The sequence below is a fragment of the Typopeltis vanoorti genome, chromosome 21 (assembly GCF_054136105.1).
Source record: "Typopeltis vanoorti isolate ZY-2024b chromosome 21, IOZ_Tvanoo_1.0, whole genome shotgun sequence".
Taxonomy (NCBI): Eukaryota; Metazoa; Arthropoda; class Arachnida; order Uropygi; family Thelyphonidae; genus Typopeltis; species Typopeltis vanoorti.
In genome coordinates, this window is record NC_143569.1 from 11341209 (window position 1) to 11364715 (window position 23507).

General features: G+C 33.9%; 1 protein-coding gene across 2 annotated transcripts in view; it reads left to right on the forward strand.

The window, feature by feature from the left end:
• Window positions 1-22363, forward strand: part of LOC150094621 (14-3-3 protein zeta) — an 82012-nt gene extending 59649 nt beyond the window's left edge. For both annotated transcript variants that reach the window (XM_090411479.1, XM_090411478.1), the window contains exons 5-6: window positions 4735-4830; window positions 21291-22363. In XM_090411479.1, coding sequence (XP_090267605.1) covers window positions 4735-4830; window positions 21291-21350 — 156 coding nt within the window. In that variant the 3' untranslated portion in view covers window positions 21351-22363. The remainder of the gene's footprint in view (window positions 1-4734; window positions 4831-21290) is intronic.
• Window positions 22364-23507: the final 1144 nt, after the last annotated feature.

The following is a 23507-nucleotide window of genomic DNA, read 5'->3' on the forward strand; positions in this document are numbered from 1 at the left end:
TTTCAGGTTTTTGATGACATCATCATCTGAGAGGAGACCTCCACGTAGCCTTCAAAGGAATGCAGAAAATCGACCAGGGCTTCTGACCGAATCTCCAATCCTCGCCTTCTCATGATGCACCCTGTTAGATATCTACTTGGATACTGAACAGGCAAGGATGGGCTGGCAATTTGGGATTTAGCCAACCAAATTGTATTCTTATTGGTTTAAACCAAAATTTCAAATAATGGTACAACATGACAGAATTTAATGTCGGCTGTTGCCCAATTAAACAGCCCCCCCATTGTTTTCGTCTGGGCAAACAGCGAAAAGTCAGCTACTGGAACAATTCCTACAACCCACCCCAACTCAACATCAACAGAGTTCAAGATTGGTACTATCAACATAAGAAGCCTGAATGGCAAAGAAAGGAGCTATCTGAGTAATTGGATAAGTACCAGATCGACATAATATAGGTGACTGAAACAAAAAAGGCAAAAACTGGTGAGATCTTTCTGAGCAATAAATACAAAATGTTATATTCAGGCAATGACAATCAAGGAAAAGAAGGAGTAGCCATGGTATTCAACACTAAATACGAGGCTAATCTTCTTGAATGGCATGTGTTCTCAAGTAGAGTGATGTGGGCAAATATGAGAATGGGGAACTGCTCCGTTATTAAAAAATTACTCCACTTCTACTAAGATAGAAGTAGAGTAATTTTTTGAGGCTTTAGAGAAAGACTGACACAATGAAAAAGGAAAAGTTGGTCCTTGTTGGGGATCTAAATAGCAGAGTAGGAAATGATTGTCAGGCATACAAAAATATTTTGGGAAAATTTGGAGAAAAGAATAATAATGGCAAATACCTATTGGATTTCTGCTCAGGACATACTTATTACTAACACCATGATCCAACATAAAAATGTGCACAAATTCACATGGAGAGAAGAGGCAACAAATAAGAAAAGTCTCATTGACTATGTTATTATTGATAGTGATGTTTTCCCACTGGTGCAGGACACCAGAGTGTAGAGGATTTGAAATTGGAAGTGATCACCATTTGGTCATGAGCAGGATAAAATTGAATTTCATATTGAAAAGAAGAACATTTAAGAAAGTTTTCAAGCGAATAAAAGTTGAGCAGCTCTCAGATGTGAGCTGTACACTAAAATACACAGATTATTAAAGAAAAAATGAAAGAAGTTTGAGAACAGGAACCAAACCTTAGAGATTCAGTGGCAAGCCTTGAAGAAAATCCTGATTGATTCAGCCACAGAGGCATGTGGTGAGGTTGTCTGCAAGGATAGAAAAATCAGAACTCCATGGTGGATGCAGGAAGTTAAAGAGGCAGTGAAGGAAAAGAAGTAGCATGTCAAAAGTTCCTGCCAAATAAATCAGCTTGTTCTCTTAGAGAATACAGAGACAAAGGTATGAAAGTTGAACACTGTGTAAAACTGGCTAAACAAAAGTCATGGGAAGACTTCAGCAAGAACATAGAAAATATCAAGATGGTGGCAAGATATTCTGGAGGTTGTTGAAGAAGCTCAGAAATGGAGGAAAGAGTGCTGTAAAAGGAATTGGAGATGATAAAGGTGACATGAAAACAGGAGAAAAAGATATCCTTTAAGTATGGAGTAACTACTTCGAAAAATTGCTAAATGAAACAAGCAGTGATGACAGCACAGTGGTAAAAAAACACTGACCAGGCATGCAGTCAATAATACATATCTATACTTGAAGTAGAAAAAGCCATTAAAAGCCTGAAATGTGGAAAGGCAGCTGGAGTAGATTATATTCGACCAGAAATGCTCAAGTATGGAGGTATAAAAGTCTTACAGTGGCTGCGCGGCAGCGTTTTGAAGGCTTGGACAAAGGGGCGAATTCCAGATGATTGGAGTAGTGCTCTCATAGCACCCATACATAAAAAGAGAAATAAAGCTGAATGTGAGAATTACAGAAGTATTTCATTACTGAGTGGAGTGTTCTATGCAAGTATACTTGAGAAATGGTTGAGAAGGATTGTGGAAGAGAAGCTTGGTGAAGAACAAGCTGGATTCAGGCCAAATAGAGGATGTCAGAATCAGATTTTCACTTTACGATATTTAGTTGAGAAATCGTAGGAATATAACAAAGATCTGTATTTAAGTTTTGTAGATCTGGAAAAGGTATATGACAAGGTGCCAAGAGAGAAGCTATTTAAAACACTACAGTTAATGGGATCAAGCAATACTTAGTCTTTGTTTCAGCTGTAAGTCAGCAATTAGAATTGAAGGAAGTGCAGGAAGGTGGTTTAATGTTAAATCTGGTGTCAGGCAAGGATGTACATTATCCCACCTCTGTTATTCATTATCTATATGGATCACATCATGAATGAAAGTGGTATTAAACCTGATATCAAAATCTAATCTCAGCTCTTTGCTTATGCGAATGATGCTATAAGTCTGCAAGATTCCCTGACTAAATTGAATAACTGTTGTAATAGATATGGTATGAAGGTCAGCATTAAAAAGGCAATGAAAATAGGCAGAAACATTGAAAATATCAACTGCATTGTGAATGGAGAACCTATAGAACAAGTAAAATATTTCAGCTAGTTAGGCATGATTTTTAGAGAAGATAGTAAATTAGATATTGAAATGGACAACAGAATCAACAAAGCTGGTATGGTAGGAATGTGGTCAACTGAATAAATTTATATGGAATAAGAGAGAAAATAGCTGTATACAAGACAGTGTTCAAACCAGTTTTAACTTGTGTATCTGAGAGCTGGGTCAGAAGTAAAACACTTGACCAGAGACTAGAGACCTCAGATATGAGACTCCTGAGAAAGATTGTGCGCATGAACAGATGGCATCAATGGCAATATCATATTAAAAACGAGGATATTAGGAAAGAACTTTATTGTCAACATCCAGGAATGCATTAGCAGGTAGTATGGTCACTTAAGCAGAATGGGAGAGGAAAGATTAGCAAAACAGGTGTTTTCTGCCAGGTTGGCAGGAAAAAGACCTAGAGGAAGACCAAGATATAGGTGGATTGATACAATAAAAAGTGCCTTAGAAGACAGAAATATAAGACCTGATAATATTGGAGTCTTGACAGGTAACAGACTGATTTGGAGAAAAATTGTAGATGGGAAGTTAGTAATGGTGTTACTTTTTCATGTACTATCATATTCTGTACACCTCTTGAGGGTATATATCAGGAATTTGATGATGATATATTAAAGTTTGAAGAAATATATATAAAAAAATATTTAATAATGTTTATATATTTTTTCTGTAGTTGACATCGTAAGAAAGTGTGAAAACAAATGTCTTTTTTTCAGTATGAAATTCAGTTTTGTTCTGCTGAAAATTAAATGAAGATTTTCAAATACTCTGTATAGTCTTGGTGTCCTGAACCAGTGGGAAAACATTACTGTCAACAATAAGTCATTAAGGCTTCTTATTTCGTGCATTTTCTCTCCATGTGAATTTTTGCATATTCTTCTGTTTGAACATGGTATTAATAATGACTAGTCCGTGTCCTGTGCAGAAAGCCAGCAGGTACATGCCATTATTATTAACTTTGCTATTTTTTCCAAATTTTCCCATTACATTATATGGCTGGTAATCATTTCCTTTTCAGCTGTCTTGTCTAATGCCTTAAAAAAAAATCCCTTAAGAAGGAATAAATCTCATTGTCTAGTTTCCTCATTCTGCTATTTGCTCACATCATTACTTGATATCTGCTTGCCATTCAAGCAGATTATCCTCATATTTAGTGTTGCATACTATAACTACTCCTTTTCTCTGCGTGTTATTTCCCAAATATAACAACATGCTTCTCATGTTGATAGTACTGATCTTGAACTCTGTTGGTGTTGAGTTGAGATGTTCTCTGGAGTTTGTCCCAGTAGCTGACTTTTCACTGTGTTCACTATGGTTCCCTGATGAAACAATGGAGGCCATGCGATGCTCCAACTGCCGTGAAATTTTCTCATGTTATACCATTGTTTTGTATTATAGTTTAAGCCAATAAGAATATAATTTGGTCTGGCAAATCCTAAATTGTTAGCCTATCCTCATTCATTTAGTACCCAGGTAGATACGTAACAGGGTGCATCGCGGAAAGGTGAGATTAGACAATAGTTCAGAAGCCCTGGTTAGTTCCTGCATTCTTTAAGAGGTTATTTGGAAGTCTCTTCCTAATAATGCAGGTGGGTCTTTTAAGCGCCAGTTGAATATTAAGAATAAGAATTTATGGTTTGATTTGTTATATCTTGGTTTATTCAGATTTTTGAATTTGAATATTCTTATTTCCATGTTCAAATGTCCATAGTTATTGCTATGATTCATGTCGAAGTTTCTAGAACAAAATATGAAAAAATATAAATGATTTGACAAATTAATTTTAGTCAATTTTTTTTTTTTAAGTATGAAAACACATATGTGAACATTAGTCATTGAATGTGGCTAAAAATTTTATTTTTGTGTTACCATCCCCATCCTGGAGAGTCATTTATTTGATAAATTATCTGAAATCCAGAAAATTCAGAGCCCTCTAATTACAATCCACAAGATGCTTTGAGGTTGCAATGTCTTAAGTTGTCATGAATTGAAATGAAATTTGTGTATATCCAAATCAGTGTTTTGTACATACGTTGGGGGGGGGGGGGGGGGAATAATAATAGTATCATTATTCTGATAATGCGAATTTTAAGCATGCACTTTTCCTTTGTGTTACTAATTTCAAATTTCTTTTATTTTAGGCATTTGATGATGCAATAGCAGAACTTGACACCTTGAATGAAGATTCCTATAAAGACAGCACGCTTATAATGCAACTCCTCAGAGATAACTTAACGGTAGGCATTCTTCTAATAAGAACTATCTTTTGATTTTTATGTAGAATTTAATGCTTTGGGGGTGGGGGAGTATATAAATTCAATAATAGATAATCAGGTATTAACTTGTATGTTTTTTATTTATACCCAAAAATTGTAAAAAAATGAATTTACGTTAGCAGTAGGAGTGGGGGAAAATTACTGTTCCTTGACATCCTTGTCAACAAAAACATTGCTGGACAATAATTATTAGAAATCTATAAGAAAGAAACCCACAAATCAAGTTAGTTCCATCAACAAAAATTACATATAATTAAACGAAAACAAGAACTTCAAACTCCTATTTCATAACTTCCTCCAAAATAACTATTCAATGAAACCCATGATAACCCAGAAATTAATTACAAAGGCAATGCATCAAGAAAAATAGCCAAAAGCAGTCAACGTCAGAACAACCTTCAAACCAGTCAACATCTTATGAAACTTTGCGTGCTCTCCTAAAGAAAAGTTCTATTTTATAAATATCTGCAACAAAGAGCATCTAAATGATAGTGAAAACAAAAGGGAAGAAAAAGCACACATCCTCAAAGACATGCTAATTGGCATCTTCCATTCCCTACTAAGAAGACGATTACTTCGATGGTTGTTCAAAGAGTCTGAGATGATTCACTCAATAGGGACACAAAATAGAAACCAAAGAATGATCCTTCACAACATTTGGAAGTAATTAATATGTGTAACTTCAAAGACCTATCTTATGCCAACAATCACATACAGCTGGGATTCTCAACCTGTGGTACGTGAGCCACTGCCTTAATGGTACATCTGATATATTGAATTAAATATAGTGGTATGCCACTAGAAAAGGTTGAGAACCCCTAACATAGAGTTTACACAACAATGTAGAGATTGCATGCAACATGTCTGATACTCATGACTTAAACTATCATTCCAGTCTTTTCAATTAATAGATATTAGTGGCTATTGAATAAACATCCGCGTAACCATATGCCTGGGGAGGGAGTGTCCTAGGTTCGATTCCCGTCGGTGATGTGAGGAGCTGAAGGATCTTCCTCAGCAATAGCCATGTTAGCTGGTCTTGGACAGTAGGGTTTATCCTGGGGTTTTTCATCCCGCAAAGCAGGCAAACCGGCCTTGAGAACTCAACACTACAGGACATAGGATACACCGGGGCATAGGGCTTGACCACCTTATCCTGTGAACAATTTGAGGTCTGATGATTAATAAACCCTCGCCACCGCATAAAAGAAAGATGATGATGAAAAACATCTATTTAATTTTGTCACTTTCTTGCAATTTTAAGCAACATCCTGAAGATACTGTTAGCCATATAGATAGCAAAACATGTTGAGGAAATACATTTTTGAGCATGTGTGTAAAAAGACGTAAGTTAAAACCTGCTTACCTATTGTTGAAGCAAATCTTGTAGTGAATTGCTTACAAAACATAAATTCTACAACTACAAAGTGCATCTGTTTAAGGAGCGAAGCAAAGCACCTGTGTCAATTTGAAAAGATGATAATTAAAGCTGTGGCTTTTAAATAAACTTTTTTTTTTAACAAAAAAGGTCAAAAGTTGATTTTATAAAAGATTAAAAAGTTTAATTCTAACAGTGGAACCCTGTGAAAATAAAAAAAATAAAATTTTGCTTTCCCTTCAAAAAAAAAAAAAAAAGTTAACAGAACTTTGATTTTAAATTGCTAAATAGAGAACAGTATGGATTCTTCATCATCAAATTCCTGGCATACACGATCATAGTACTACGTGAAATTTTACATTGTTACTAACTTCCAATCAACAATTTTCCTCCAAATCAATCTGTTATCTCTCAAGACTCCAATATTATCAAATCTTATATTTCTCTTTTCTAAGGCACTTTTTACTGTATCAATCCACCTATATTTTGGTCTTCCTCTGAGTCTTTTTTTTCCCACCAACTTGGCCGAGAACGCTTATTTTGCTAATCTTTCCTCTCCTGTTCTGTTTTAATGACCATACCACCAGATATTAGCTCTGCTAACAATGTCAAGTTCTTTCCTAATATCCTCATTTTTAATATTATTGCCACTGACCATCTGTTCATACTTTTAATCTTTCTTAAGACTCATATTTGCAGTATCTAGTCTTTGGTGAAGTGTTTTATTTGTAACCCAGCTCTCAGATTCATAAGTTAAAATTGGTTTGAACACTCTCTTGTATACAGCTAATTTAGTGTTTTGACTAATTTCTCTTATTCCATATAAATTTATTTAGTTGACTTCCTACCATACCAGCTTTGTTGATTCTGTTGTCTATTTCCATATTTAATTTACAATCTTCATTAAAAATCATGCCCAAGTAGCTTTGTTTTATAGGTTCTCCATTCACAATGCATTTGATATTTTCAGTGCTTTTGCCTATTTTCATTATCTTCATCTTGTTATTGTAGACATTCATACCATATCTATTACAACAGTTATTCAATTTAGTCAGGGATGTAGTGGAAGTATAACATCTCCAGTTTTGATATCAGGTTTAATACCACTTTCCTTCATGATGTGATCCATACAGATAATGAATAATAGAGGAGGATATATCCTTGTCTGACACCAGATTTAACATTAAACCAGCTTCCTGTATTTCAATTCTAACTGCTGACCTACAACTCAAATAAAGACTAAGTATTTCTTGATATCATGTCCCACTGACACCATACAAGTGTAGTGTTTTGAATAGCTTCTCTCTTGGCACCTTGTCATGTGCTTTTTCCAGATCTACTAAACTTAAATACAGATCTTTGTTATATTCCTATGACTTCTCAACTGTTTGTGGTAAAGTGAAAATCTGATCCTGTCAGCCTCTATTTGGCCTGAATCTAGCTTGTTCTTCACAATGCTTTTCTTCCACAATCCTTCTCAATCATTTCTGAAGTATACTGCCACAAATCTTACCAGGAACACACTCAGTAGAGAAATACCTCTGTAATTCTCACATTGTTTTATTTCCCTTTTTATATATGGGTACTATGAGAGTTCTCCCCATACAAAAGAAGTCACAGAACCTATCACAGTAGTATGTCATTTGAGAACAGGAAGATGAGGAGATAAAAGGAACTTGATATTTCTAGAACCCCAAAGAAGGTAATAAATCTTGGACAGAAACAGCGCAAGTTGGTCCCAGAGAATGGTTAGTTTGGTGGAAAGAGTAGAATGGCAAGTTAAATCTTATTTGACTACCTAACTATGACCAGCAGTGTGCTCCTATGTTTACATGCTTAGAGGAAATGTGAATAATGACCTCATTTTTGAATCAATTTCATTGAATTATCTATCTTCAGTTATTCAATACATGCGATATTCATTATCATCCAAAACTTCCAGGGAGTCAATACTCATAAAGGAATGCTATAGATTAATCATGCCAGCATTCATCCCTCTGTCCAGACCTTTTGAACTATGCAGTGCTGCAACTGTAATACTTTTATACCTCTATACTTGAGCATTTCTAGTCAAATATCATCTACTCTAGCTGCTTTTCTACATTTCAGGCTTTTCATGGCTTATTCTATTCAAATATGGATATGTATTCCTGATTGCATGTTTGGTCAGTGTTTTTTTCCACTCTGCTGTCACTGATTTCATTTAGCAGTTTTTCTCTTAGTAATTACTTGATACTTCAAGGATATCTTTTTCTCCAGTTTTCATGTCACCTTTATCATCTCTAATTCCTTTTACAACACTCTTCCATTTCTTACCTTTTTCAACAATCTTTAGAATATCTTGCCACCTTGATATTTATTTTTTTTGTTCTTACCAAAGTCTTCCTATGACTTGTTTAGCTAGTTTTACAGTGTTTAGTTTTGTTACATTTGTTCTCTGTATTCTCTAAGAGCAAGCTGACTTATTTGTCAGGAACTTTTGATATGCTTTCTTCTTTTCCTTCACTACCTCTTTAACTTCCTGTGTCCACATGGAGTTCTGATTTTTCTATCCTTGCAGACAACCTCACCACATGCCTCTCTGGCTGAATCAATCAGTGCTTTCTTTATGGCTAGTCGCTGAATCTCCAAGGTTTGGTTCCTGTTCACAAATTCTTTCATTTTTTCTTGGATAATGTTTGTATATTTAATCTACAGTTCACATCTGAGAGCTGCTCAACTTTTATTTGCTTGAAAACTTTCTTACATGTTCTTTTCAATATGAAATTCAATTTTATCCTACTCAACACTAAATGGTAATCACTTCTAGTTTCAAATCCCCTGTATACTGTATTGTCCTGCATCAGAGAGAAAACATGATATCAACAATAACATAGTGAAAGAGACTTTTCTTATTCCCTGCTTCTTCTCTCCATGTGAATATTTAAGAAGATTAGCCTCATATTTAGTGTTGAATACTATGGCTACTCTTCTTTTCCTTGATTGTCATTGCCTGAATATAACATTTTGTATTTATTGCTCAGAAAGATCTCGCCAGTTTTTGTCTTTTGTTTCAGTTACCCATATTATGTCGATCTGGTACTTATCCAATTCCTCAGCTAGCTCCGTTTCTTTGCCATTCAGGCTTATGTTCATAGTATCAATCTTGAACTCTGATGATATTGAGTTGAGTGTGTTTTAGAATTTGTTCCAGTAGCTGACTTTTTGCTGTTTGCCCTGGCAAAAAACAATTGAGGGCATTGTTTAACCGTGCGACGAGGCAACCAGCATAAAATTCTGTCATTTTGTACCTTTTTTATCATGGTTTACGCCAATAAGAATACAATTTGGTCAGCCAAATCCCAAATTGCCAGCCCATCCTCGTTCATTCATTATCCAGGTAGATACCTAAGAGGATTGGCCATTAGGTCAGAAGACCTGGTTGGTTCTCTGCATTCCTTTAAAGGCTATGTGGAGGTCTCCTCTCAATTATACAGCTTTGACCCTTAAGCACCCAGGTATGAATTTAAAAATCAAAATGAACTTGATAACCATGCTAATGGATCATCAGGTCTTTTGAACATTTTTAACAGCAGTTTGTTAAAATATCTTTTTTCTGCAGTTTCTACTCCTTTTGACCTGGTGGCAGTATTATCACTCCTGTAATTTATCCTTCTCCCATCATTGATTTTCAAAGTGTCACCTTTTTTTTATAAGGAGAATGTTATTGACTTCATTTGATACTTTCAAATCAGATTTAAAACTTAATCACTGTTTGACTTGAAAAATACTAGTTAAATCTTGTAGAAATATTTATTTTCAAAGAATGTATCAAATCTTCTGTTTATTTCTTCACAGAAATGTTTCATTGTTTCTATTCCTAAAGAGTTAAGTGTTTTTCCAGAGTTGGAATAGTTGAGCACCCAAAATTGAACCAACATTTGAACTTGTAGGTTTTGGTAATTTTTGTCAAAAGGTTCCAATAAATTTGGCAGCAATTCCTTTAAAGACCTGTATATATATATTTAATAAATAAAATAAAGATGCCAAGACTGGGGATCTAAATAGCAGAGTAGGAAATGATTGTCAGGTATGCAAAAATATTTTGGGGAAATTTGGAGAAAAGAATAATAATGGCAAATACCTGTTGGATTTCTGCTCAGGACATGGACTGGTTATTAATAACACCATGTTCAAACATAAAAATGTGCACAAATTCACATGGAGAGAAGAGGCAACGAATAAGAAAAGTCTCATTGCCTATGTTATTATTGATAGTGATGTTTTCTCCCTAGTGCAGGAGAATTGTTACAGAGTATACAGGGGATTTGAAATATTGGAAGTGACCACTATTTTGTCTTGAGCGGGATAAAATTGAATTTCATATTGAAAAGAAGAACATTTAAGAAAGTTTTAAAGCAAATAAAAGTTGAGCAGCTCTCAGATGTGAGCTGTAGACTAAAATACACAAAGATTATTGAAGAAAAAATGAAAGAGTTTGAGAACAGGGACCAAACCTTGGAGATTCAGCCAGGGAGGCATGTGGTGAGGTTGTCTGCAAGGATAGAAAAATCAGAACTCCATGGTGGACACAGGAAGTTAAAGAGGCAGTGAAAGAAAAGAAGAAAGTATATCAAAAGTTCCTGGCAAATAAATCAGCTTGTGCTCTTAGGGAATACAGGGACAAATGCAAGAAAGCTAAACACTTTGTAAAACTAGCTAAACAAAGGTCATGGGAGGACTTAGGCAAAAACATAGAATATAAATATCAAGAAGGTGGCAAAATATTCTGAAGGTTGTTGTAGTAGCTTAGAAATTGAGGAAAGAGTGCTGTAAAAGGAGTTAGAGATGATAAAGGTGACATAAAAATGGGACAAAAAGATATAGTTGAAGTATGGAGTAATTATTTCAAAAATTGCTAAATGAAACAAGCAGTGATAGTATAGTTGTAAAAAAAAAAAAACTCAACAGGCATACAGTCAGGAATACATATCCATACTTGCAGTAGAAAAAGCCATCAAAGGCTTGAAATGTGGAAAGGCAGCAGGAGTAGATGATATTCAACCAGAAATGCTGAAATATGGTGGTGTAAAAGTCTTACAGTGGCTGGACTGAGGGACAAATTCCTGATGATTGGAGTAGAGCTCTCATAGTACCCATATATAAAAAAGGGAAATAAATAAAACTGAATGTGAGAATTACAGAGGTATTTCCCTACTTGGTGTTCCTTGTAAGATATATGCAAGTATATTTGAGAAATGGTTGAGAAGAATTATGTAAGAGAAGCTTGGTGAAGAACAAGCTGGATTCAGCCCAAATAGAGGCTGTCAGGATCAGATCTTCACTTTACGACAAATAGTGGAGAAATCATGGTAATATAACAAAGATCTGTATTTATGTTTTGTTGATCTGGAAAAGACATGACAAGGTGCCAAGAGAGAAGCTATTCAATACACTACAGTTATATGCTGCCAGTGGGGCATTATATCAAGTAATACTTAGTCTTTATTTGAGTTGTAAGTCAGCAGTTAGAATTGAAGGAAGTACAGGAAGATGGTTTAATGTTAAATCTGGTGTTGAGACAAAGATGTACGTTATCCCCTCAGTTATTCATTATCTATATGGATCACATTATAAAGGAAAGTGGTATCAAACATGATTTCAGAATTGAAGATGTTAACGTCAGCTCTTTGCTTTATGCAGACAATGTTATACTTGTAAATAAATCTGCTAGAAATCTGCAAGATTACCTGACTAAATTGAATAACTGTTGTAATAGATATGGTATGAAGGGCAGCAATAAAAAGACAGTGAAAATAGGTAGAATCGTTGAAAATGTCAACTGCATTGTGAGTGGAGAACCTGTGGAAAATTTAGTTTAGATGGTAAATTAAATATGGAAATAGACAACAGAATCAGCAAAGCCGGTATGGTAGAAAGTCAATTGAATAAATTCATATGGAATAAGAGAGAAATTAGTGAGAACATTAATATATATATGTTAATGTTCCGAACAAATGTATACGAGACAGTGTTCAAATCATTTTAACTTATGGATCTGAGAGCTGTGTCAGAAGTAAAACACTTGATCAAAGACTAGAGACTGTAGATATGAATGTCTTTAGAAAGATTAGAGGCATGAACAGATGGCATCAATGGCAATATCATATTAAAAACGAAGATATTAGGAAAGAACTTGACATTGTCAGCATCCAGGAATGCATTAGCAGAGCTAATCTCGGGTGGTATGGTCACTTAAACAGAATGAGCAAGGAAAGATTAGCAAAACAATTGTTTTCTGCCAGATTGGCAGGAAAACAACCCAGAGGAAGACCAAGATATAGGTGGACTGATACGGTACAATATGCCTTAGATGATAGAAATATAAGATCTGATAATGTTGGAGTTTTGACAAGTAATAGACTGATTTGGAGAAAAATTGTAGGTAGGAAGTTAGTAATGATGTAAATTTTTCATGTAGTACTATCATATTCTGTACACCCCCTTGAGGGTACATGGCAGGAATTTGATGATGATGCCAAGAAATTATATTCTTGGTTTAATCCTTTATCCAAGTGTAAGCAAACAAAGTTTGCACATGAAGTAACTTCACGACTTGACTAGTATATAGAGGCTAATGACTTTACATCCTATTTAATAATATTAAAGATATTTAATGCTCTTTCTTATATGTTGAAGTATATATAAAAAAAAAAATAAAATAAAATAAAAACTTGTAACTGGTAGGTACATTTAAGCTAATTTTATATGGCTGACATTTAAGTCACTTTGAACATACACAAGATGAATGATTTATGTCCTGTTTCTACTCACTGCTACACACTGAGACCTGCAATCTTTTTAAGGAATGCACAACTGAGTGAGGCTTCTGACATAATGTCTGGTCACCTTCTTGAGGTACATTCCATTGAAAGGTATGCCTGAGTACTGAACCAAAAAAGATGAATTGGCAGTTTACAATTAACGAACTAGATTGTATTTTGCATTGGCTTAAACCAGTGTTTCTCAACCTTTTTTGGACCCACCTCATGTCCCACCTCAACGTCTCAAAGAATTTGATGCCCCCACTCTAGCATAATAGTCAGCCAAATTCTGAAAAAGTATAATATAAATATTCTAATTGCCCTCCAAAATATTCAAATTGCCCCCCTGTGGAGCATACTTCCCACGTTGAGAAACACTGGCTTAAACCAAAATCTCAGAAAGAACGATGCTGGAGTTTTACCCAGTTAAACGAGGCCACTGGAACAAAACCAACATCAGCAGGAAACTCAGGCTAGACATGATCAACATAAATATCGACAGAAAAAACATGGAACTTTAGAATTAGATAAGCACCATGTTGAAACAATTGGCATAATCAAAATGAAAACAATTGATTCTTCTAATCATCAAATATAAAATGCAATTTTCAGACAATCAGCAAAAGGAAGGAGTGTTCATAGCATTATACTAAACATAAAGATAAACTTCTTGAATGGCAGTCTATGAAAGTAGTGAAGGAGGGAGTGTTTTTTGAGCAGTTAAGAGGAGGCAACTGACATAATCCTTTTTGGAGATCTAAACAGAGTAGGAAAGAAATGTGCTTTTAAAGAAGAAAAATTTTTTTTTAATGATCTGACATTGTTCGAACATAAAGATGTGCATAAACTCATATGGAGAAAGGACGAGAAAGTTTCATTCTGTGTGATATTGTGCAATATGTGATATCACTGTCAACAATGACAGTGATATCGTCATGCTAATTCAGGACAGGCATGTATATGGAATTTGAAATAGGAAGCAAATCATCACTTAGTGTTGATCAGGATGAAATTAAATGTCATATTGAAAAGAAAAAGATCTCAAGTTGGATATAATGGCCAGTATGAGTCTTCTTTCTATAGACTGAGAAATGTAGGTGACCATGTGTTGGTGAAGAATTCGAAGATCTAAAAAGGCTAACTGCTTATTTGATTATATTTCAAGGGTAAACTGGATTCTTGGATGAAGTGCATTTAAATTAGTGAGAAACTATTGAAGTTCATCAGAAGAGCCATTCCAAATAGCAAAAATGTCATCGACATATCTGAACCAACAAGTAGGTGTGGGAGAAATGTTGTCAAAGATACGTTTTTCAGAATGTTCCATAAAGAAGTTGGAGATAGCAGGAGAATGAGGATTGCCCATTGCTGTTTCTTCAATTTGTTGATACAACTTATTTTTAAAGGAAAAATAGCCAGAATGTATTACAAAATCAAATATTTTTACAATGTCTGAAGGAAATTCCTGTTGCAGTAATTCAATACTTTCAGATAAAGGAACATTTGTAAATAAAGAAACATCTAAACTGATCATGATATCAGAAACGTCCAAATGAAGATCTGAAATTTTATTTTGGAAATCTAAAGTTTTTTTTTATATAAGTATCAGTTCTTCTAGTTGAGGAAGTGAGTAAATTTGATAAAAATTTTGTAAGTGGGACAACCTATTTAAAGCATTGAATCTACAATTCAATGCTTTAAATTCAGAGAAAGAAAGATTAGGACGAGGAGGCTTGGCATTAAACAGAATTTTCACACATTCAAAACATAACCTGTTAGTCGTTTTTTTGGGATGAGGATCGAATATCACTGTCTATGTTGTGAAAAAAAAATCCTTATTAGGAGCAATGGCGAAATCATAACCTTTGATAAAACAAAACGTTCACTGTCTGTTAGAGGATGTCTGGAAACATTGATAACTACTTTATCTGTATCAATAACATTATTACTGGCTCTAGGTAGGCTGGCCAGAGATTCAAACTTGCATTTTAACTTATCATGAGAATCATTAAAGACCTTTAGGTAAGATAGCTCAGGTTATTCCTATCTGCTGTAAAATAAAAGAAGTTTTCAGGTCCCTAAAAGCTCATCGGATCTATGTAAAAGCTAGCAAGTCTCTTTTAAATTATCAGCTACATGAAGCTAAAAAGTCTCTAGCCCTCTTAAATAGAGAAATTATGGACATCTAGAATCTGTTTTAACGGTTGAACTTTTTAACACTATATTACATATATCTTCGAATTCTTACCTAAAGGTCTTTATAATGATTCTCGTGATAAGTTAAAATGCAAGTTTGAATCTCTGGTCAGCCTACCTAGACCCAGTAATAATGTTATTGATACAGATAAAGTAGTAGTAGTTATCAATGTTTCCAGACGTCCTCTAACAGACAGTGAACGTTTTGTTTTATCAAAAGGTTATGATTTTGCTGTTGCTCCTAATAAGGATTTTTTTTTCACACCATAGACAGAGGTATTCGATCCTTATCCCAAAAAAACACCCAACAGGTTACGTTTTGAATGTGCGAAAATTCTCTTTTATGCCAAGCCTCCTCGTCCAAATCTTTCTTTCTCTGAATTTAAAGCATTGAAATCACTGAAAATAACAATTTAATTATTACGAAATCTGATAAAGGGAAGGCTGTAGTTATTCAAGATAGGAAGGAATATGAGAGAAAAATGTCCCTATTACTCTGCGACTGTTCAACTTATAGGCCTCTTACGTCGGATCCTACCAGGAGTCAATTGAATAGACTTAATTCTCTTATAGATAATGTATTGACTTGGAATGAAGATAAAAACAAAAAACTTAGAACCTTCTTTGGTCATCCACCTAGATTGTATGGTCTTCTGAAAGTTCATAAACCAGGCATTCCATTGAGGCCAGTTGTAGATTGTATAAGTTGTCCCACTTACAAAATTTTTATCAAATTTACTCACTTCCTCAGCTAGAAGAACTGATACTTTACTTTAGATTTCAAAAATAAAATTTCGGATCTTTATTTGGACGTTTCTGATATCATGATCAGTTTAGATGTTGTTTCTTTATTTACAAATGTTCCTTTATCTGAAAGTATTGAATTATTGCAACAGGAATTTCCTTCAGATATTGTAAAAATATTTGATTTTGTAATACATTCTGGCTTTTTTTCCTTTAAAAATAAGTTGTATCAACAAATCGAAGAAACAGCAATGAGCAATCCTCTTTCTCCTGCTGTCTCCAACTTCTTTATGGAACATTTTAAAAAAACCTATCTTTGACAACATTTCTCCCAGACCTACTCGTTGGTTCAGATATGTCGATGACATTTTTGCTATTTGATATGGCTCTTTTGATGAACTTCAACAGTTTCTCGTTAAGTTAAATGCACTTCATCAAAGAATCCAGTTTACTCTTGAAATAGAATCAAGTAAGCAGTTAGCCTTTTTAGATCTTCTAATTCTTCGCCAACCAGATGTTAACCTACATTTCTCAGTATATAGAAAGAAGACTCATACTGGCCATTATATCCATGCTGAATCTCATCACCATCCCAGTCAAAAGGCAGGAACTATTAAAACATTGGTTCATCGAGCCAACTCCTTTTGTTCTTCAGACGATCTCTTACAGAAAGAACTGCAATCTATTACTTCTTCCTTTCTATCTAATGGATACAAGAATTCCTTCATCAAAAGATCTTTGAGTAGTTTTAATGTTCTTTCTCTTCAAATTCAGAAGAAATAACGTGCATTCCTATCCCTTATGTACATGGCATTAGTGAACTTATAGCAAAAGTTTTAAAACCATTGAATATTTTTGTTGCCTTTCTACCGGTCAGAAAAATCTCCACCTTTCTCACTTCTCCTAAGGACAAGCTTCCACATCTTAATTATCCAGGTGTCTATCAGATTCCTTGCTCTTGTAGATTATCTTATTTTGGACAAACAGGAAAATCTGCCTCTATTTGACTTACAGAACATGCCATCTTAACCAGACATAGAGTTCATTGGAAAAAGACAAGTCCTTCACAAAAGTCGGTTCCTCATAGAATGGCTTTATAAAGAAACATGTGAAACTTTACTCCACTCTCCTAACTTAAACAGATCTGATGGTTTACATCTATCCCCTTAATGGGAGATAGTACTTTACAAATCAGCTAATCTTTCCTAACTTTTTATTGTATATATAGTTTTTTTTGTTAGGAAATTTTATTAACCTTTTTAGTTATCTTACACTAGCTACTTAGGTGGCGCTTTTTGGAATTGTCAGTTATTGTTTAATTTGAGCTTAACATGTACTGAAGATGCCTGTGACACACAGGCAAAAATTATACTATTAAAAAAATCTTTTTACGTGAGATTTTCCGTCATTTATTTCATTTTCTGATGCATTAGATTTTATCGTCTTCATTACTGTTCATTATGAAATGAATACTTAAAAAAAAAAAAAAGAAATGCTTAACCATTTGATTACAATAATTCATAATAGAATTTTGTATATGATCTGATACAATATTCATTTTACTAAAATAAATTTTAAAATTTGTAAACATAAACTTATGAAAGATCTCAATCTGTTCTCCCTGGAGAGAGATGCTTTATTTGGAATAACTGAAAATTTTTAACCTTCTAGGAATTGGATTTTTATTCAGTAAAAATTAAGTAGTTAACAAATACCCAAGTGCATACCCATGACTGCTATCTGTAGGAAATGCTGTTGCAAACATGAAATGTGGGAAAGAACTGCTGAAAATAGATATCCAACCTGAAGTAAATATGGATGTTTCTTTGATAGGGTAGAAAATTTGTTGCCTGGTGTGACAGCAACACCAAGCTTATTAGAAGTCTGAAATGGCTTAGTTTTGTTAATCTTTAGAGCAGTGTTTCCAGACTGACTTATATAAAATATATAAAAAATATATAAAAAAAAAAAAAAAGTTCAAGAGGTGATGTTTACAAATTCAAAAGGCTTTCCAGATGATAGGAGCAAACCTCCCATTCCTTCAGTCTATGAAAGGGAAAACTGAAATGTGAGATGTTGAGAGTTTATTTTTCACTTGGTTAGACTATAATAAGTTTAGTTTAATCCTTTATCCAAGTGTGAGCAAACAAAGTTTGTGCCTGAAAGTATCTTCAGGACTGGGGTAAGGTAGTGCAACACCAGGCAACTCATTGCAAAGGTGGAAGAAGCTCTCATCACTCCTATCTCAGTATCTCCGATAATGCAAAGCACATCTCCTTGTGGATATGTGTAATGCTATGCATTAAGGTAAGGGCCACTACCCATACCGGTTTCGACCTTTATTGAGATCTCGTTCAGTGGGAGCCAGGCCCAGTAGTGGAAATAAAACCGGTATGGGTAGTGGCCCTTACCTTAATGCATAGCATTACACATATCCGCAAGGAGATGTGTTTTGCATTATGGGAGATCCTGAGATATGAGTGATGGAGCTTCCTCCACCTTTGCAATGAGTTGCCTGGTGTTGCACTACCTTACCCCAGTCCTGAAGATACTTTCAGGTGCAAACTTTGTTTGCTCACACTTGGATAAAGGATTAAACTAAACTTATTAATGAAATGTGAGAATTACTAAGATATCTCTAATGTTGATAGATGTTCTTGGAAATATTTATGCAAAAATATCAAAACAGGTTTTTGGTGAAGCATAAATTTCAAGGGAAAAAATATCTACCTGTATTATTCCCAGTTTGGTAATGATTGAGAATGCACTTTTCTAAGCTTTCATTTTTGAGATTCTTCAATAGTATCTAAAACATTTTCTTGCTTCTTGACATTCATTTTCTAATATTGAATAAAAAAAAATGCCCCTTCACCCCTTTTATTTCTGTATTAGAAAAATACTTTTTTTTTTTTTTTTTTTAAGCATCTTTAACACAACTTGCTTCCATTTTTCTCTATTCTTCTTAGTCACATGACAGCTTGTGTACTGAGAACTTTAGATATTTTTTCTAAGACTGCCTTTAACTTTTGTAATCTACATTGGAGTTCTAATCTTTCTGTCCTTCTGTGATGCATTCTATTGAGAAGACTTATTTCATGATAAGTTTTGACCTTTATGGTTATCTTTATTTATAAGCTGAAATAACTGTCTTTCTCTGGGATTCTGGTGGTTCTTCCCCATCCCATTTCCTATTTGGGAAATCTGTGTTGATTTAAGTTGCATCAGTGTGTTTTAACAGTTCCATGTTAATGCTTCTCCAGATTTGACTTGAAGTTATTTAATGTTTTTCTATTCTTCGAAATGTGTTTTCTATCGTGTGGTATTTGTAATTCTTCCATAGTACATGACTATAAATCCTGAAAATACTGTAACTGTAATTTGTGTAAATTAGGTATGAAATTATTCAAGCTTTCTGATACTGTTAATCTTATCTTCAGTGGATCTAGTTGGTAATAGAAATTCTTCCAAGAAGGGTATCATCTGTAATCTTAGAAATATCCTAATCCCACCAAGAACTCTTTTATGATGACTTCTCTTTTCCTAAGCTTTCAAATGCTACCTGTTTTAATATACAACAAATCTTTACCCATTACTTTTCATTCAGTTTGCCGGTGTGTATATTGTCTAATTTTAACTGTTGAAAAAACCACTTTATTTGGGGTTGAAGTAGTCCTCTTGATTTCTGCATTCATATTCGCAACCACCATGAAGGAAGACAAATTTGCGATATTAATAGGAAGTGGTCTCTTTTTCAATGTAAAGCTTCTGAAAACTCATTGAACGACTAATTTGTTTATTATATAGTCTTATTGATTTGTGTTCTTTCCATCCAAGTGTATTTTGACATTCTTTGTTTGCTTTAAAATTATTATAAGCAGAATAATCAATAAGTCTACTTATCACTAGCAATTGAAGGGGGGGGGGACATTTTCTTTAGATATTGCTAATGGACTTATAAGGTTTCTTGTTTTTCATCTTCCTCATATGTTTCCACATCAGAATACTACTTAAACCTGGATTTGCTTCAAAACTTTTGTGCATGTTCTTTTCAATGTGATTTACTTCTCATTTCAAATTCTGTATACTTAATATTCTGAACCAGGTTGAAAATATCATTGCATCATTAAATTTTTTTTTTTTCTTGTTCTTTTACATGTGAATTTTAAAGCATGTTATTTTAGAACATAGTTATTACTTGTTTATCTCTTGACCTGGAATCCTGCAAGTGTTTTACCATTATTAGCCCTCCTTTTTCTCTAAATTTTCCCATAACAAATGCATGATATTTCTTTACTACTATCTTCTGCAAAATTATTTTCACAAATAAGTTATTTCTTATTATATACAAAATCTTACTTATTTGCTTGACTGCTTGAAGCAACTTAAGCTTCTGTTGTAGTTGTATCTTCATTAACTGAATATTATAGCTACTTCTTCCTAACCCTGATCACTGTTGTCTGAGCATATCTTGTATACTTATTTGTCCTTTTTGTCTTAGAAGACTTATTATATCCACATGAAATTTCTGTAATTCTTCTGCTAATTGAATCTTTTTCTTTAGGCGCCATAAATGTGTTTGTAACAATCTGTAATTCTGTTGAGTTTTAGCAGTGGCTTCTTGACAAAAATAACCAGGTGTTCTGGTCAGCTAAGCACCAGTACCATCATTGTTTGTCTATTGTCTGTTGATACCTACTATTATGGTTGCACCATGGAAAGATGAGGATTGGCCCTTTGGGGGTGAGATTTAATTCTCTGTATTCTTTATAAATGACATGAAAGGTTTCTTCAATTATGTAGATTTTGATGTAAGTAACCCTCCTAACAATGATTTTGAATATAAATTTGTCTTGTTCACATAAGGGCATTTTAAGATGATGGTTTATAAAGAATGATGCTTTCAGTCTATTGGGCAGTGAGTATACCTGAACATTAGGTAGACTGTTTTGGAGATAAATTTCAACTAGGCATGTAACAACTCATTTTTCTGCAACAATTAATACAGCTATGTAGAAAAATTATCCTAAATGTGTCTTTTATGTTTATCTGACCAGATATATTCTATGATTGCTTAAATTATGTATAATGGTATGATGTTTGGAATGTTCTTTCCAGTTTATTTTTTCAGTAATTCACAAAGTCACTAGGAAAACAATGGATGGGAAAAGTTATAATATTTAAACAAAATTTAAGACTACAGCTGTCATTTTTATCTGATTACTGAATGGAACCTAAATGTTATATTTGTGTTGACAAATACTTTGAATTTATTATAATTAAAATTTTTTTTTTTTTTATAGTTATGGACTTCAGATACACAAGGAGATGGAGATGAGCAGCAAGAAGGAGGTGACAATTGATATCCATGTGCATTCCCCAGTCTTTAATACATCCTCAGCCTCAAAACAAAAGCCTTTCATTGTTATCAATTGCACCACCATCTCTGAGCATAGCCTGAAACAGTCTTGAAGATCACTAGGTGTTTAAACTGACTATAAACAAAAGTGGTATCTCGAGTGGCTAAAACTGAGGAGTCCAGAATTGAGTGTGAACAGCCAGTAAGCCACATTTAAACCAGCAGGCATGCCAGAATAATTTCCACAAACAGTGTTGGTGGTTTTTTTTTTTTTTTTTCCTTTTCTTTTTTTTTCTTTTTTTTTTCTGTACTTTGTAAATCTGTATGCTGACTACTTTGCAAGTGAATATGTATTTGCACATAAGCTTGATACTCTAGCCTTTTGTGAGCAAAACTTGCAGAGTCAGACAGCACAAACATGGAGTTAGTCTGGACAGCAGTGGAATTACATTAGATGAGTGAACTTTTAGTCATGCCTTCTTCAGATGTATTGTAATGCCAAAAAATTTCTTCTGCTGCTTGTCCTTTATTTTTAATTTTATTTTCCGTAAAATGTATGTGGTGGTAGCTAAGTTATTCACTCACTAAACAGTTTACAAATACAGTGGTAGATTGTACTTTCCAACACAGTTTGACTTCAGAATTTCTAGTGTTTGTTCAATTTTAAAAAGCAGATATCAAAAAAGAAAACTGAACTACGGTGTGATGGGGAGGGGAGGATGTTCCTTAATCTTCATTAAGATTATCAGAGTTCAATCCACTTTATTTTCTAGTTTTGTTTTTTGTTCAGATCAGTGTTTTAAAATTGGGTCTGTGGCATTGCCAGCTAAAATGCATTGAATTTTTCAAGCAAAAGCCGTTTGTCTTTGGCTGGCATATTTGCTGTCCTATAGTAGACATCAGTCATAAAACATTGTGAACAATGTCACATCTCCCATACATTGTGCATGCCTGTTTTATAATTTCTGACATTTAACAAAGCTGTGTAGGAAATAAAACAATTGTCAGTCTATGCTATTTGTTAGTCTTGAAGTAATTTCACTGCTTGGAACCAAAGGAATTTTAGTTACCAGTATATTAATGTTTAAAAGGTTTTGCATAAACATCTAATACCATGTTTGTCTTTAGTTTTATTAAATGGAAAAAACACTTCAGGGATGAAGAAGCACTTTTCATATCATTTGTTGTGGATTCATATGGTATAAAAATATGACACATTAACCAAAAAGTAATCAGTATTTCTATGCATTTTTTAAACACATGCAAAAAGGATACCAACATAGTCTACACATAGGTTTAAAATATTACACATCCTTATACTTCAACAGATGTTAACTTAGTTTTGGTAATTACTGAAATCATTAAGTCAGTTATTTATGTCGTTCTAAATTTGATACTGAAATTCATTTGAATATTTGCTCAACTGTAAAGAAATAATTCTTTTGAATGGTACAACATTAATCCATAAAATGGATATTGCACAGTTATTAGCATGGCAGTATATAAATTCACTGTTTTCTAATTAGAATTTTTTCCTGAAAAGAGATAAAATGCACTGCAGGTTAATGCAGAGAAAAGGAAAATTTGATAGAAAAGAAGAAACAGCTTGATTTGCTGAGTCTCAGAAGCCTGATAGGTCTTAAATACATAATATCAGACAAATTTTTATTCAGTAAAGAAAGTTGATTTCAGTGTTTTGTTGTACTTGTTAAATGTATATTTATTGTACATAATATAAGAATTTAATCACTTACACATGTATGCTTGCTGACACAATGATCATGAGTGTCATTAAATGAGAAGCAACCATGAGATGATTTGGTTTTGCCACCTATCACTTGCCTGTGATAGACTTGCAGTTAAATTGCATCTGACTGGAGAAACTTTAAGGTTTAGCAACCATGCTTAGATAATTACAAAGTTTGATATCTTGCAAATCAAATAGGCTGAAAAACATATGTGCAATATAATGCTTGCCACTGAAGGCTTCCACCTGCATGTGGTGGAACATGCTAGATCAGTTGGCCAGTGTAAACCGAAATAGCTTTGGGAAAATGAGTTTCAGCTTTACTGAAGTAAATTTGTTTGTTTTCTTATCTATACCATCCAGACATGCAATACAGGAAGTGATTGTTTTAATCTCATTTTAAGGTTGCTCATC